Here is a 16,583-nt window from a genome sequence, read left to right as displayed (position 1 = left end):
GATTTGAATTGTATTGCACTGATTTTGCTGTAAGCCGCATTGAGTCTCTTTTGCAGAGAGAAAAAGCAGGCTATAAATAAATATAATAATAATTATTTGAAATAGCATCTTGATTGCGATTTACACTTTTATTTTCAAAAGTTGCACTTCACAAATATTCATAAAACCATACCTATCAAAAGTAATCCCTTTCCCGACAAATACCAGTGGAGGCTCATTGGCATCGCTGCTGCCCTTATAATGAACCTCCAAAAGGACAGGTGGTTCATCTGAGCCTTTTGCGACACTCAAGAAAGATCCCATCTCTTGCGCCTCTATCCAGGATTTGTTCCTGCAGAAACAGAGGTTAATGTCAGAAATCTTCATTTAAAAATTGGGGGGAGGGGAGAGACAGTTATACTAAGTGTCAGAATCCCAATATGCAATATTAGCACACTCTAAATAAAAAGTTATTTTGCTACTCTAGAAAGGCACTGGATTAAGAAACACTTCAAGTATAAGGAACATTTCTGGTTCAATTTGAAGAGTAGGCAAAAACCAAACAAAACTAAAAGAGAAAACAGTCAACATTAGAAAAATAGAGAAAAATGTTTTATCTCTACTGATTCTCCATAGTGGAAAACAAATAAGGAAACCAAGACCAGGGTTTTAATGACATTATACATAGTTACATAAAAGTCTTAATCTTACATAGTTTTGGTGTGTTCAGTGGTGCTACACACCCAAAATAGCTGAAGGATCTACCCTTGGCTTTTTCACATAAAAAACATGGTCATCCCCCAAATCTCTTTAGCATTAGAATGGCGAGGTCTCCAAAACATTAGCTGTCATTCAATTAAATTAATTTAAAGAAAATGGAGGCGGCAAAACCATGTTGGCATAGCAGCCATGATAGTGAAGGCAATAGCAAGAACACTTCTTATTTTAGTTTGTGCAAAAAGCGTTCTTAAAATGCTTACTGCATTTCTGGAGCCTTTCATTTCCAAAGGCCTGGGGCTAAAACCAATTTGGTGCAGTGGCTAAAAAAATCTCCATTCAATCATGAAATTCACTGAATAGGATAATGACACCAGTATCTTGGAATGCAAAAACAAATAGTGTGATTTAAGAAAGAAAATCATTTTGGAACAATGTGATGTAGTGGTTTGAGTGAAGGACAAGTATCCAGAATGTAAAGGTTCAAATTCCTGCTATGCCACAGTAATTTTACTGGGTGATCTTGGGCAGGTTATGCTACCTCAAACTGAAAAGAAGCAAATGGCAGACCTCCTCTAACAAACCTTATAAAGGAAGTCCTATGATAGGGTTGCCAGAAGCCGAAGCTAACTTGAAGACACAACAACAAAATGCAAGTGAAAAAGAAAGAATGTTTTAATCCTTTCAGGAAAAATTTACAGGTAAGAGTCCTTCGATCCAATGGCAGTCTTTTGGGACTGTGAGCAAACAAGGAATACCACTATAGGTATTCCCCCAATCCCAATCCAGGACTTTGTATTTTGATTGGATAAACAACAAAATTAACTACGATGATAATCCAGGCCATTATTAAGAAAGCAGTGGAAGTAGATTTCACAACTCTTAAGATATAGAGGATTGGATCCCCGGTGGCGAAGTGTGTTAAAGCACTGAGTTGCTGAACTTGCAGACCAAAAGGTCCCAGGTTCAAATCCCGGGAGCGGAGTGAGTGCCCGCTGTTGCTCCAGCTTCTGCCAACCTAGCAGTTCGAAAACATGCCAATGTGAGTAGATCAATAGGTACCGCTCCGGCGGGAAGGTAACTGCGCTCCATGCAGTCATGCCGGCCACATGACCTTGGAGGTGTTTACGGACAATGCCGACTCTTCAGCTTAGAAATGGAGATGAGCACCAACCCCCAGAGTCAGACATGACTGGACTTAATGTCAGGGGAAAACCTTTACCTTTACCTTAAGATATAGAGGGTAGGCATCCCTTATCAGAAATACTTGGGACCAAAAGCATTTTGGATTTTAGATTTTGTGGTATTCTAAAATATCTGTTTGCATGTAGGTAATGAAATGGGACCCACATCTCAACACGAAATTTGTGTTTCCTACACACCTCATTCACATAATCCGAAAATAATGTTATGCATCATATTTAAAAATATATATTGCGCATGGAAAACGTGCATTGAGCTAACAGAAACAAGGAACACACAAGAGAGGTGTCACTAATTTTGTACTCTGGAATATTGGATAAGGGATACTCAATTCGTAAAAAGAATACTTTAATGTATGTTTAGATACATATTTCAATGGTTGCCAATCTAAAAATAGTAACTGTGCCTTTACAACATTGACAGCAGTGAAGGAAATAGTATATTTGAAGTTAGGATATCTCTTCCCAGCCCTCAAATACAGACAAATACAGATTCCTAATCAACGGATCTCCATGAAAATGACTCAAGGACAGTTTCATTTAACAGCACAGACTAATTATGGCCTTAAACTAGCAGAGATTCACAGAAAACAAAGGAACAATTTAAATAGGAGTTACCTGATATGAACAGTCACTTTGTTGCTGCAGCTTTTGAGTTTCTCTTCAACAATAGTGGCAAATCTGGTAGGCGTCATATGGTTGGCTGGAGCCTCCATTAGGTAGCGGGCCAGGTTTTGGCCCTTTGCATAGATGAGGCCCTTCTTCCACGCCTCAGTTCCATCACTAACACAGGAATACATAGGAGACCACCATAACATATCAGGGCAAAACTCAGATGTCAGACTTCAGCAACATTCCATGAGACAAAACTGAACCGTCTCATAGAGAATCAGAATCAGAAATCAAAACTGATAAGACAAGTGATCTACAGCTTGAAAATCATTCATTGCAAATTAATTTGCTGCCCTTAATTTATTAATGTTTTCAACAACAATATATTTGTTTTTCTCATTAAACTTTGACAGCTTTTTCTACCAGTTACAATTTCTCATTATTTTAATTCATTTCTAGTACATTTCTAATCACTTTGAAAGTTTTTCATTGATCATTTCATCAATTCATTTTATTTAAAAATTTAACAGCTTCAATTTGAAGAATTTCCGTGAAACTTCAACATGTACATGTTAGAATCAATACTGACACTAGCAACCTATGTACACTGCTATAATTAATGTTGACACTTGAGTCCTTGTTCATTAAGACCTGCAAGAAGCTGTCCTCTGTTCTCATATGCCCTGTTTAATCACTTTATTTAAGAAAACTGAATGATTTCTGCAAAAGACTCACACAGCTGATAGGGACAAACTAAGCACAAGAATGTAACCCCTGTATCTGTGGATATAACATATGTTCCTGAACTTACTATGGAAACAGGAAACTTTGGATAATAGCAAACTCCATTGAATTGAACAATGTTTGCTGGAAATTACATAGAATGGTCTTAGAGGACCTCGAAAAACCCTAGAAAACTATCCTCTCTAGAAACTGTATAGGTCCTCCTGGTCAATTCTATGGTAACTTCTGGTGGAACATACCATTGAATTGCCCGGAGGAGCTAGAACATTTTTAGGAAGGACACATTTTGTGGGTACAAATAGATGAAACTGCAGTTACTTCTCCCAATATGGTGTCATGCTGTATAGGCTATTCTTAAGTAACAGTAGACCAATCTGTAATACTTTCAAAAATCAAAATATGGTGCTACAAAAAGCTTAATTTCTCATCTCTTAGGAATTCCTGGAAAAGCACTTTCAATCCACATGAACCTCTCCAACCAGCAGAGAGAGGAGGAAGGATGAAGGAAGCCAGATAGATTGGCCAATAAAAATTCTGATTTCGTAATGTTATATATTGTTGCCTAAAAACAGCCCTTTTCTGTATCTTTACTCACTATTGCCTCTAGAGACCTGGATGGACACAGCTTCTTTTCTAAAGATGCAGTGCTCCAACAATCTTACTCGTCTAGCATAAATGCCCCATGCTTTACCCCCACAACAATACTACTACTACTACTAGCAACAATAATAATAGTAATAATAGAAAATGCCTTTAATTGAAAGTAGCAAACTGCATCTCTCGAAAAACATGAATCTACTGCTGCAATTCTAAAATAAAAAAGAATCAAGCCTGTTCTGTTTGTTGCTCAAGGTGTTCTGTTAAAAAGTAGAGAGTTGTCTTATTGTTAAAAAGACAAAAAAAAAAAAGAATTTTACTTCTGTTTTCTCTGAGTGTTAAAAAGAAACAACAATTTTGTACTTCTTTTAAAAAACAATTGCACAGGCAGGATTTCTCAGCTAATTACCTTCCATGTAACTGAACGTCAACCGGTGGCTTCTTTTTCTGTTTAAGTTCGTCATATTCAAAGAGGCCAAGTAGGGCTCCTTCAGCTGCAGCCTGTGCATCTCCACAAGGGTCAACTTCTACAGAAGGAACTTCAAGGTCCTGGATCTGCCGGCATCCAGCTGAGACATAAATACATCAATTTGCAGTATTAATAATAACTGAAGATAGGAAAGAGAGGGAGAAAGAGGTTACACCCCTCTCTGAAAACACAACTCTTTACTTGGATTAGATTGTCCACTCTTACAAATCTAAATGAGACTTACCCAGATTTACCAAATGTGTTTGGGGGGTGGTGTTTTTTCATTGCTGCACTTACTTCTTTTCCACCCAGTGTTTGTTAATTACATATGTAGATCACAACTCTTGAGATCAAGGGTTAGATCCCTGCTTGAACATGGAAGTCCACTGGGTTCTGAACCATTTTAGTCCCTAGTATATGTATGCTTGTGCATGCAATTTGTATATTTATGCTTTAGGTCCCTTGTTGGGGGAAAGATGGGATATAAAGTAGATAAATAAAAATAACCGAAGTTACTATGGACCTGTCCTTCCATCTGAGTGCTTGCCAAGTCACTAGACCCCTCTCAATTTGGTTAAGCTGTGTATTCTAACTAGCAGAGTAGACAAGGGAAAAGGCAATAAGACCATCTGTAAGGTCCCACATGCAGTCTAAGGCAATGCTTTATTTGTTGTGTACCAAAGTCAGGCATACATTTCTGGATACATATGGTAAGGCATTCCTGAAAGACTACTATGTGTTTATGAGGAGGTTCCAATAACCTCAGTCACTTCAGGGCAGAATGAAACCATAGGTTTCCTTTTTAAAAAATGGATAGGGAAAACAGCAAAGATTCAAAAAGACTTTTGCTTAACATTAAACAAAGTAGCACAAGTTGCCAGTTTGGATGAACCAATACAAAAGTTTAGGTATGCAATTAAAACAACTTAAAGGTAAATCTATTTATTAACTTGGACGCTGTTCCATAGTACACTTCAAATGCACTTATCTGGGAACTTCTGCCTTGACTAACTTTCCTCTGTGGCAAAGACATGAATGAGCAATTTCAGCTGGCCAAAGTCTACAACCACTGTTTTAAAAGTATGCTATAAAAGTATGCTGAGTATCAATAAAACTTATCTAGAATATTTTAAGAGTCAGCTCCTCCTATAATCTATGACAGAAATTTGATTTATGATAACATTTATTAGCTATCCTAATCAGGGAAATATTTAATTAAGGCTGTGCTTAATTGCAGTAACATGTAGAGAAAGGCTGCTCCCAAACTACTTTCCTCTTCCAGGAGATCACAAGCCATTTGCCCAGTATCTTTTATCTGTAAAGGCTACATACTATGGCTACAATTCTTTCAGGTATGGCTCAATCTCTTACAGGACAAAGGTATGGATACTTACTGAGAACTTAAATTACATTCAATTCAACTGAACAACTGCTTTAGATACTAACTCTAAAACTGATGTTTACCTTTGAAATGCTGCATACATCCAGTCAAAGGAGCTAGTTAATAAATTACACACCCTGTTATTTCAATTCGAAAATGTACTTTTTCCCAATTTAAGCATCTCTCAAAATGGGGTATGTCTTAGAATTCCAGGTGCTTTTCTTATATAAAAATACAGCTTTTCTGTTGATGGTACTGAAATTAGTGTGTGTCTTAAAACTGATATCTTAGAATTGAAAAAAAATACGTTAATAACACTTTATGAAAATCAACATTAAGTTACCTGCAATGGCTGCCCTTATATTTTCCTTGTCTTCATCCCAGTTTTCATATGGGTTCACTCCAGCTGCCTTTTTACCCAAGCCAACAACTACTATGCTCGAAAAATCCTGAAGCAAACAAAAGAGAAGTTTAGGTATTTTTTTCCTGTGATTACAAATGTTGAATGCAAACCCAACACTTAATTCTTTCACATTGGAAACCAATATCTAATTCAAACTAGAGCAGACCTACTGGAAAAAAATGGAATGGAAAAGCAACACCCATTAAATCTGACTGATTCAGTAGGTCTACTTAAGCTGAAGCTAGTAGCGTTGTTTAGGCCCTTATATCCTCTTGATGTTATGTATGTATGTCAAATAATAAAGTACAAAATCTCCTGCAAAAGCTCAAGTGAAATGAACAGAAACTATTTCTGAAGTCCTATATAGTTAAAAACTTGCAAAGTGTTTCATGCAACTGTGTTTCATGCGGCACTTTTCCCCAAATATTTTGGAAGATAGTTTTTAAAATTGGTTGTTGGTCTCCCTTTTACTTAATGCTGATTTTACAACACCTATCTTTTATTCTGTCTGCCTCTTCTAAATGCGCAATTCTGCTGTAAAATGTTTAGGGTTGAATTACAGATAAACGTTACATGGTGATATTTTTTACAAAACAGGCAGTGCATAATTTGTAACAACGATCATTTATAAACTCTTCCATCAATATATAAGTATTTCTTTAAACATTAACATGCCAGTTAAATGCCTCAATAAATACCTGAAGTGGATCTCAGCATTCATTACATGGTAGGAAAAATCTGAGAGCCTCTTAAGAAAATAATAAATGTTCACTTCTGTGATACTTTCACTACAAATTTACTTATGCGGGTGTGATATGTTGTTAGTTTCTTCCTCTGAAATACAGCCTACTTCATTTGGTATTCATTAGGATTGAACCTAATTAGTTTCAGGTTCAGAAATGATCTGGTTCCTTTATGGAATTTTAGGCCCACCTAGATGCCCCAAAAGCTAGGTGGCCATTTTTCATGCTTGCTCCTGAGCACGATTGTGAGTATATTGCCAAGATAATAACTCCAAAACATTGATGGGAAGGGGTGGTATCCACCAGATAGTTTTGGGTGGCATCTCACGAGGACATATACACTTGAGGGCAAACTATCAGGAGCCTTGAGCTGGCAAAAAAAATTACTGGTAATTAGGGTCATGGCTAATTACAAGTAAATTTTGTTTTTGTCCCAGATGTCTTTCCTGGGCCTAAAGCCTTACTTGTAATTTAAGGACACAATGAGATGTGATGGCAGCTGTGTTCTAATGCTCAACCTGCCAATCCCCTATAAACAAGGAATGAGGAATACCTTAAGGCGCAGAAACAGAGCCAGGTGTTTCACCAACCAGTTCTGTCAGTTACCAAACTAGGACTCTAACTGGTTTCCTCCAGAGGGGCTTACTTCTGGCATCATAGCACAACCAGTATGAAAAACATTTTAAAGCATAGCATGGGTTTTCTGGGAGTGTTCCCATCATACTGAATTTTGTTTTGCCACCCTCCTTTCCCTTTTAGAAGGACTCAGAAATAAACCTAATTCTACACATGGCTGCACCACCATCATGCTTAGCTTGGTCCTAACAGTGAAGCTACATTTCAGCTATTTTGAGAAAACATTGAAAAAGTGTGTTGTGACTGCGCCTTCGGGGATTATGGTTGATGGTGATGGAATTCGAAGAGGAAGAAAAACCCCTCGTGATGAGGGTTCACTGGAGGAGTTGCGTAGGAAGCGACTTAGAGAGCTATATGGGGGATCTTCTGAGGAAGATTCAGATGGGGAGATGGATGCTGAAGAACAGGTGGTGGCTGGGGAAGCGGGCACTGAATGGGCACAGCCACCGGAGATGTCTGGGGATTTGGGGTCTATGGATACTTCTGAACCTGGGGTTTCTGCAGGAGCTGATCCCAATTGGGATGCTTGGAGAAGGGAGGATGGTTCTTTAAGTGTTCATGGGGCTAAGTGTGGGCAGGATGATTGGGACTCCGACAAATTGCTAGGTACTCCAGATCCACGAGCTCTAGCTGTGTGGAGTTCAGACTCTGAGTAGATTTGGGACACCTGGTGTTTGGGTGTGAGTGTTTGGTCACCCAGGAGGAAGGGGAATAAAATGGGAATGTTTGGCCACTGCACTTTGCGTGTGGCAAGGTGTTGCTGAGGCGCCATTGGGATCTCTGTGCTGGACTTGGACTGTGATTCGGATCTGCTGATACCATCTTTGTGCCTTTTCGTGGACCTGGTTTGGATGACTGCACCCTCTTCGGACTCTGGATTGGTATTTGACCTGGCTTCTGTCTTCGCCCTCTGACTGACTACTTTTCCCGGCTTCTGACTACTGGTTTGTCTTTCGGAATTTCTGCTGCCTCCTGACCTGACCTTGGATTCTTCTGACGACGGCTATTCATCATCCCTTTGAGGCTCTCGGCTTAGCTGCACCGTGGAAGCAGTTTTACTGCTTTTCTAGTTTATTTTCCAGCAATTAACTCTATTTGTTTTCCAAAGCTGAATTGAAGCGTTATTTAGTTTTTTATTGAATGCCAGCATGGGAAATTAGCGTGGCTCGTTTTTGAGTTACTATTGTCCAATCTACTCTCGAAACACTGATAAGTGAAGTGTTTCAAGGATATTTCCTGTGTTTATGATATTTTTTGGCTTATCTTCGGAATAAACTCTGTTTTGTAACTGGCGTCTGACTCTTGACAAAGTGACAGTGAGTTTTTGCTCATTCAGTACAATAAAATGCAGTGCAATAAAATTAACGAAAGCATAAAAAGGAAAACCTTTGGAGGAAGAAAATGGGTAGGAAAATTTCCATACCTGATGCAGGCCATGAAAGATACGGGTTTTTCCTTTCTTCAACGAAGGTCCTGAACTAGAACACAGAACAAATATTGTTAGGAGGCCATTGGACAACAGGTAACATGTAGGATTGCCAGCTGTTTAGAAAAGACAACCTGGATTGCCCCTATGCCTATAACTGCAACCTGATCTGCAAAAGCCAACAAGAGAAGCTTTTGTTGAAAATGTTACTAGCGTGTAATTGGGACAAGTAGAAATCTTAACAATATAATATGCTGGTAGATTACGTCTTGCTTGATTTAGGTTAAGTAATAGTGGCTCTGAAGGGAGCTAAGACTGACATAGAATAGGATATTATCAAGCCAGAACTACCTACAGCCCACAAAAGCTAGAGAGAACCTTTCTGGATCTTTTCTGGCCGCAAAAAGCAGGAAAAGAACTGGAATAAGCCATAAAAAGTTTCCTTTTGAGTGGAGAAAGGAAACTGTGAGTTGTGGGAAGAGACAGGAATAGACAAGCAGCAGGAAAGAGTGGATAGAGCATCCCAAGACATTCTGCTGTCTGAGGACAAACAGCAAAAGACACTTTACCTACTCCTCTTGTTCAAAAGCCACTCAAAATACACTGATAGGACAGAAAATCCAACATGCAGATATTTCTGACAGTTAAAATGCAATACTACAAAAACAAATTAAGTCACTGATTTATTAACTACCTGGTGCCTTTTCAGGGCACACTTGATGCCATATTGAATGAAAGACAGGATGTACATTTAAATAAATAAATACTATGATCTGTTGCCTGCAGCAGCCACCTCACTCTGCCTAACAGCAAAGCCAACCCTGCAGAAGAAGGAAGAAAGAAACTGGCAAGAAATGGGGTATATGGGAAGATATATTCTCCTGAGAAATATGCAGAGTTGATTCATCTCTCAACAAACAACTCATTTCGATACTTACATGGCCAACAACTCTCTAAGCTTCCCAGATACATGTTTGTCAAATGTGTCAGCTGCATTAGTAAATTGCGATGGTCCCTCTTCGTTCTCGTTGGTAAACACTCCTAGGATGAGGCCCTAAAGAGAATTGAATAACTTCTTAGATACCATTCTAGAAAATAATTACAACTGCCTTCCAGACATCAGAAAAGAGAGAAAAATATATATTTCTAATCTCAAGGCCACAGGCTTTCATTGATTAAAATTAACTGGAATGCCCCAATTGATCAAGGGGTAAAGAGCTTTAACCCAACAGGCCATGACCTGTTTCTATAGAAGGTAGCCAATACAAGTCTTAACGACTGCTGAGCATGGAACTACACCGTAAGGGTTTTTCCTACTATGGTAATAATCTGTTGTAGCAACTCACATAAAGAGGAGCAGTCAGTCTGGAAGAGTGACTTAAATTGCAACCTATGGTTGCACAAGTTCACTAACTGGTAGTTGGTGATTCCGTGATAAGTACTAGGAGAGAGACTGGCCAAACAAACCAGTAACGAGACTGAAACAAGATAATACAGAATGATAATACAGATCCGTTTGATTATTTACATAAAAATCATGTCAGTTCACAACTTTTAATGGTCTAGTCTGTACTAGCATATTGTCTTTTAAAAATCACTTCCCTTTACACCTGTCATTGAAAAAATACTTTTCCGTGAAGCTTGTTTTGGGAAAGGATGTAATACTTTGTGTGGAATACAATATGATCCTTTCATCCAAGAGAGATATGTTCTCAGGATTTCTGTGGACGTTTCAAACCACAAATAATAGTGAAACATATTGAAATGAAGGACTTCTAGCCCCAAAACATCACAGTCATGGAGGAGCATCTACAGAATGCTTAGAAAGGACACCTTTTGTTGGGTGTTGTTAAATTAAACCATGGATACAAGTGCCACAGATATGTGGTCCTATTGTCCCCAAAATACCTGGATTTACTTGAGCCTAATGCACCATTTAATCTAATGGGCACCTTAATGTTCAAAACCCTGAAACCAAAAAAGGTATTTGCTGCCAAACGTGATGCACAGCGGAATCACATTTGGCCAAAAAAAAAGTGTGCATCACCATTGCTGCCTGAATTCCTCCTTTAAAAACAAAAATATTAGGGCACCAAGATGTCTAGCAATGGAAAAGAAAACCTTGGGGTGCATTTATAGTGTAGAATGAACCCACTTTAATTGTCTTGCTTCAATGCTATGGGATCGTGGGGGCTGTAGTTTTACAAGGTCTTGAGCCTTGTCTGCCAAAGAATGCTGATGCCTCACCAAACTGCATAGTATTGAGCCATGGCAATTAAATGAGAGGCAACGTCCCTCAGATAGGAGTTCCAGGTGTAGTCTCCTCATTTGCTTTGGTTCAGCAGTAAGATTACCATATCACACAGATCTAATGCGCTACCCTTAGATAATGTAGCCAAAAAAATTGATCATTAGATTAAATACGGTATTTGGAAATATTTATGTTGAGGAATCACAATGCTGTGTGTGAGTGTGTGCATAAGACTTGACCTACAAAAAAGAACAAATAAAACATCTGTAATGTTAAGTCAATGAACATCAGACTTTACATACATCTGTCCTTTTCAAACATGATAACCTGTGCAACCAAGGGAAAAGATTAAGGAAGTTCTTTCTCAATACATTCCTTAAGATTATGAAACACAGATAGGCTGCTTTTGCTGCAAAATCCAAAATATGGTGAGTCATAGGAAGTAACTCTTTGTTTGACTATTTCACAAATCTTTGCTTGTGAAAATATTTCTCCTGTCCTAAGCAAAACAGTGTGTATGCTATTATGTTTCCAGGCTCCACAAAAATATTTTCCAGACCAAATAAAAGATGTAAACAGAGCTAAACATTTTTAAAGAATTCAAATCATTGCATAAGGACACTAGAAATCTATGCTGGAAATGAAAAACACATTGCGGTATTTTCTATCATACATGGTAGACATGCAACAAAGCAAAAGAATAATTGAAGACTGATAGAAAATTTGACACAAGAGATCTTTAAAATCAAAATCCAGCTAGAGTTTACTTAATTTCTATTGAAAATTGAACAAACACAAACATGAATATCACGTTGTTGCATTATACAGTCAGACCTTACTTTATTTCTATTGGGAAACAAACAAACAAACACAAACACGCATCTCATATTGCTGCACTATAGGATTATAGCAGCAAGATTATTTTATGTGCAAAATGGAAAAAGAAAGAACTATTCACAAAAGAAAGCTGGATTATAAAAGCGCTAGAATTGGCAGAAATTGACAACTTATCTTGTTCGATGAAGGACAAGCCAACTGGCAACTTTTATAAGAATGGGAACCATTTGCATCACTTACAAAGAAAAGAGAAAATGCAAAAATGCTCACAGGTTTGGAAAATTAAATAAAACATTAAGATAGTAAGGTAGAATAAAGATAGGAAGTTAGCAGGATTACAATATTTTCATAATATATCTTTAAGATGGGAAGTCCATTTTAACTTTTGTTTTATGATTTATTTTTTTTAGAGGGAGGGGAATTTAGTTTTAATGAGTTTGTGGGTAGCATAAGTCATGTATTGGAAAATTTTAATTATATTTCAGTAGTTTCAATCATATTTTTAACTTTTACACTCATGACACAATTTTTTTTGTTTTAAAAAGATTTTCATATGCATATCCATCTGTCTTATTTTTAAATTCTATTGTATAGGGTCATGTCACTGTTAGCTGCCTAGAGTCCCTATGGCAGAGAAAGATGGGATAAAAATGAAATAAATAAATATATTGATGGAAAGTATTAATAAATACATTGAGTCCACCCTGTATATTTATAGATAAAAAAGGGGGGGGAATCAACTGGAGAAAGTATGTAAGTATAATCTTAACTTTCCCTTTGAAAACAAAAGGATTTTAAAAATACTTAAATTAAGCTACCAGCTCAAATCTTGGACCCACAACTTTATTTTCAAGCAAGTTTACAAAGTGCCAGTTTTCAAAGCACAATTGTGATTCCAGAAAAGATACCAAGCAAATATAAGCAGTTTCTTGTTGAATGTATGATCATAATGTATATTTTATGCAATATCGCCACTAAATATCTCAGACCCCTAAAATGTGCAAAGAAACTGTTGACTGTATAGTATCCCCAGAACAAATACCTTGTCAGGACCAGTAGCAGCGCTGTGTTGAGCACCTGTTGGCGGCATGATCCTACCCTGTTTCCAGCTCCACACACCTTCACAGCAATCTGCAGAGCCTCCAGATTTTATACTAAGGCGGCACACCCTTGTCCCATCTCCTTAACTGCTCATTACTAGTTCTGTATGATAAATGGGAATGACCTCTGGCGTGTATATGAAAGTGCATGAAAAAATGTAAGAGTGCCAAGCACCATCTGTAATTAAAGGGGTACTTGGCAAGAAAAGACATGTCAGAAATAAAAAGGCACAGCTTTTTTTTCCAAATACCAAATAGGGCAGGACATGTACTGTATTGTATTTCTGACATCTCAATTTCTGTTGACCCAACTGCCAGAGGCACACAATAATTGCAGGAAGCCTTTGATTGTTGCCAAGATTGTATAGACTGAAATAAGTCCAGAGGTATTCAGAAGAGTTGGAAGAGACCATAAGGGTCATTCAGTTCAATGTCTGCCATGCAGGAACATAGTCAAAGCTTCCAGCTTCTGCTTAAAAATCTCCAGAGAAGCAGACTCTACCATACTCTCAAGCAGGACACCCCACACCCATAAGGGTCATTCAGTTCAACGCCTGCCATGCAGGAACACAGTCAAAGCTTCCAGCAGACTCTACCACACTCTCAAGCAGCATATTCCACTGCCAAACAGCTCTTCCCAACAGGAAGTTCTTCCTAATGTTTAGGTGGGATCTCTTTTCCTGCCATTTGTATCATATCTCCAGAGCAACAGAAAACAAGCTTGCCCCCTAGTCAATGTTTATTATGTTACTGAAGAGCTAAGATACAAATATCTGTCCACAGTTGTTGAATATTATCCGCCATTCAATTCAAAGCAACTTAGGCAGGAAATGTGGTCTACAACCATTTCAGACTCAACATAGGATTTTGGGCCACACATACCCTTTCCATGCTTTTTTCTTCAACCTAACCATATGTAATGAAGATCAGTACTTCAGGAAGCTTATCACACAATGAAAAAATATGGCATTGGCCAAAATATTTTCTTTCATATATCTGCTAAAGAATAATGCAGGTGTACCATCCAGGTTGATCATAAGACAAATGCCAAAGCCAGACTGTTATTACAGATAATCTAACCTTAGTTAAAGGTTAAAGAACTTGTTTGCATCAGGTCTTTTCTCTCTCTCAGCTGCTTACTGTTTCTTGAAAGAAAAAGAGCCAAAATAGAAATTTTTTTAATGTGGTTTGGTGGCTGGTAGGACTCTAGAGGAGGCCTAATTCATTTTGTTTTAGATTGGAAGCAGGTAGGTTTTGAGAGTCCAGAAGCCCTTTCTCACTCTGTAATTACAGCACTGCAAGTCTACTTTGACAGCCATGGTGACATTCTGTGAAATCCTGGCTTTTTCCAGTCTAAGGCACTAAATCTGGCTGTGAATCGAATTTCCCTCCCTCAACTACAAAACCCAGGATTCAGTTGCAAACTGGCCAAAGTGCCAGCTTGCTCAATGCCTTGAAAATATAGAAGTTCCAATATTATTACTGAATGAAACAAAAATTTACATTGTATTATTTTAATAATAATTTTCACTTACATATTTTTTAAAATCATTTTATTTATTGAACTATCTAAACTAAATAAAAGTCAAAGTTTATTTATACGTCTGTTTGATCCACAAAGGCTCCTACATGGTTGATGGATCTGGACCAAACCTGTCACACAAGATCCAACTTGAAACAATTAAGGGTTTGTTTGGGGGGGGGGATGGGGGGAGTTGTAGTCCACCAACATCTGGAGAACCGTGTGAATGCCACTGATAAGACCACACATGGCACACATATTAACCATGACCAACCTATAGTGTAAACGACTCCCTAACACTTAGGCCTGCAATTCCCAGCAGCTTGAGCAAGGGCAGTGGTGAGTAATTGTGGATATCATAGATCGAAATGCCTAGCAAGCCAAAGGTTTCTTTATCCTTTAGATTAGAACAATAGTTCTAGAAGGATTATAGGTTATATGCTTCCTAGAATTCCCTTGGGAAAGTACCGTATTCACTGGAGTCTAATGTGTTACTGAATCTAATGTGCGCCTCAATTTTCAAAACCCTGAAACCAAAAAAGTATTTGCTGGTGAATGTAATGCACAGCGGCAAAAAGTGTGGGTCTTTGTAATTTGACCAAAAACGTGAGTGTTAAGAGTAAATATGGTACAGTAGTTCTTACTCAGTTCTAACTACCCACACACTAGAAGGGCTGTAAGTAATGTGCTTCTTGGCATTGCCTGGTAACATTGAGAAAGTATCATGTCAGGACCCTTGGAATGAAGTCTGGCCAATACAGCCCTGAGCTGGGTGGCCTGCAATATTCCTCAAATTGAGCTGGATTGGAACTCCCAGCTATCCTACCTTGCTGGGTAGGTCTAATGGATGATGCAGGACAGCAACATCTTGACATCGAGTCCCCGTTGGGGAAATGGTGGCGGGATATAGATAAAGTTTTATTATTTATTTATTATTATTGACTGCTGCATTTTGACCACTCCATCTTTATCTCACTTTGGATAAGGCAACTTATTGCCATAGTTCCTACAAAACTTGGAAAAGCCAACATTTCCAGGATGGAAATTTTTGAACTTGCAGTATACAAACGGAAAATTTCCACGTTTTGATTTTAGACAATATCTCACATCCAGGGCAGGTAAAGGGTGGTTTTTCTTCAATGCCTAAGTCTCAAGAACATACGCACCAGTTATTACACTATGTCCCCTTCCACACAGCTGAATAAAATCTCACATTTTCTGCTTTGAACTGGAATATATAGCAGTGTGGACTCAGATAACCCAGTTATTGTTGGATTTTCTGCCTTGATATTCTGGGTTATATGGCTGTGTGGAAGGGCCCTTAAGTCTACACTGCCACAGAATTCAGTTCAAAGCAGAAACTGGTGGATTTTATGCTCTATCTGCACAGGAAGGCTCTGCAGGCCTCATGACAATGGATAGCCATTCTCTCTTGAGGCTACACCATTACTGAGCCAAGATTCCATTTTGCCATGGCAACCTTCTGGAGAGTCCTGGGATTTGCAGTCCAGGAAGGGGTACTGGGCATTCTCTGATACAAAGATCAGGCGCCGCCCCAAACTACAAATACCAGCATGCCACGCGGCCTAAGCGGAACCACGGGGACGACCTGGTGTAGCGGGTCCCAATCGTGGGTCGGTCAGTGTTTGGCGACTACACTTCCCAGAATTCCTGACCGTGGGCCATGCTGGCTGAGGCGCCTGGGAGTTGGAGTCCTAAAGAGTGTTGGCGAGCGTCTTGAGCCTGAGCTCTGACTAGAGCAGCGTCGCGTGCCCCGAGCGGGAAGCTCACCTGCTTCATGGCGGCGGCGCTGCTGCTTCGGGAGATGGCGCGCGCCCAGGCGGAGGCGGGAGAGGCTTGCTCGCGGCAGGAGCAACAGCGGAGAAGGAGGGGGAGGGGCTTCCCCCTGACTATCAGCGCGCCAAGCAGCATGGCCGTGGCCTGCGTCAAGCAGGAAGTCCCGC

The 16,583-nt window shown here is 38.9% G+C and overlaps 1 protein-coding gene and 1 long non-coding RNA gene across 3 annotated transcripts in view; one reads left to right on the top strand and one right to left on the bottom strand.

Moving 5' to 3' along the window:
* LOC134299387 (uncharacterized) overlaps positions 1 to 3,807 on the top strand; it is a 25,224-nt gene extending 21,417 nt beyond the window's left edge. The window contains exon 2 of the long non-coding RNA XR_010006587.1: positions 3,690 to 3,807. This is a non-coding gene — a long non-coding RNA (uncharacterized LOC134299387). The remainder of the gene's footprint in view (positions 1 to 3,689) is intronic.
* Positions 1 to 16,583, bottom strand: part of lap3 (leucine aminopeptidase 3) — a 27,349-nt gene extending 10,766 nt beyond the window's left edge. Inside the window, exons 1-7 of one of the 2 annotated variants that reach the window (XM_062982117.1) lie at positions 16,411 to 16,583; positions 9,848 to 9,963; positions 8,907 to 8,961; positions 6,045 to 6,150; positions 4,261 to 4,420; positions 2,517 to 2,681; positions 173 to 331 (exon numbers count right to left, since the gene is read on the bottom strand). In XM_062982117.1, coding sequence (XP_062838187.1) covers positions 173 to 331; positions 2,517 to 2,681; positions 4,261 to 4,420; positions 6,045 to 6,150; positions 8,907 to 8,961; positions 9,848 to 9,963; positions 16,411 to 16,551 — 902 coding nt within the window. In that variant the 5' untranslated portion in view covers positions 16,552 to 16,583. Of the gene's footprint in view, positions 1 to 172; positions 332 to 2,516; positions 2,682 to 4,260; positions 4,421 to 6,044; positions 6,151 to 8,906; positions 8,962 to 9,847; positions 9,964 to 13,039; positions 13,182 to 16,410 lie in introns of those variants that run through there. The other variant, XM_062982118.1, reaches the window with a different exon arrangement.

The sequence above is a fragment of the Anolis carolinensis genome, chromosome 5 (genome assembly GCF_035594765.1).
Source record: "Anolis carolinensis isolate JA03-04 chromosome 5, rAnoCar3.1.pri, whole genome shotgun sequence".
Lineage (NCBI taxonomy): Eukaryota > Metazoa > Chordata > Lepidosauria > Squamata > Dactyloidae > Anolis > Anolis carolinensis.
This window is presented reverse-complemented; position numbering and strand designations above follow the sequence as displayed.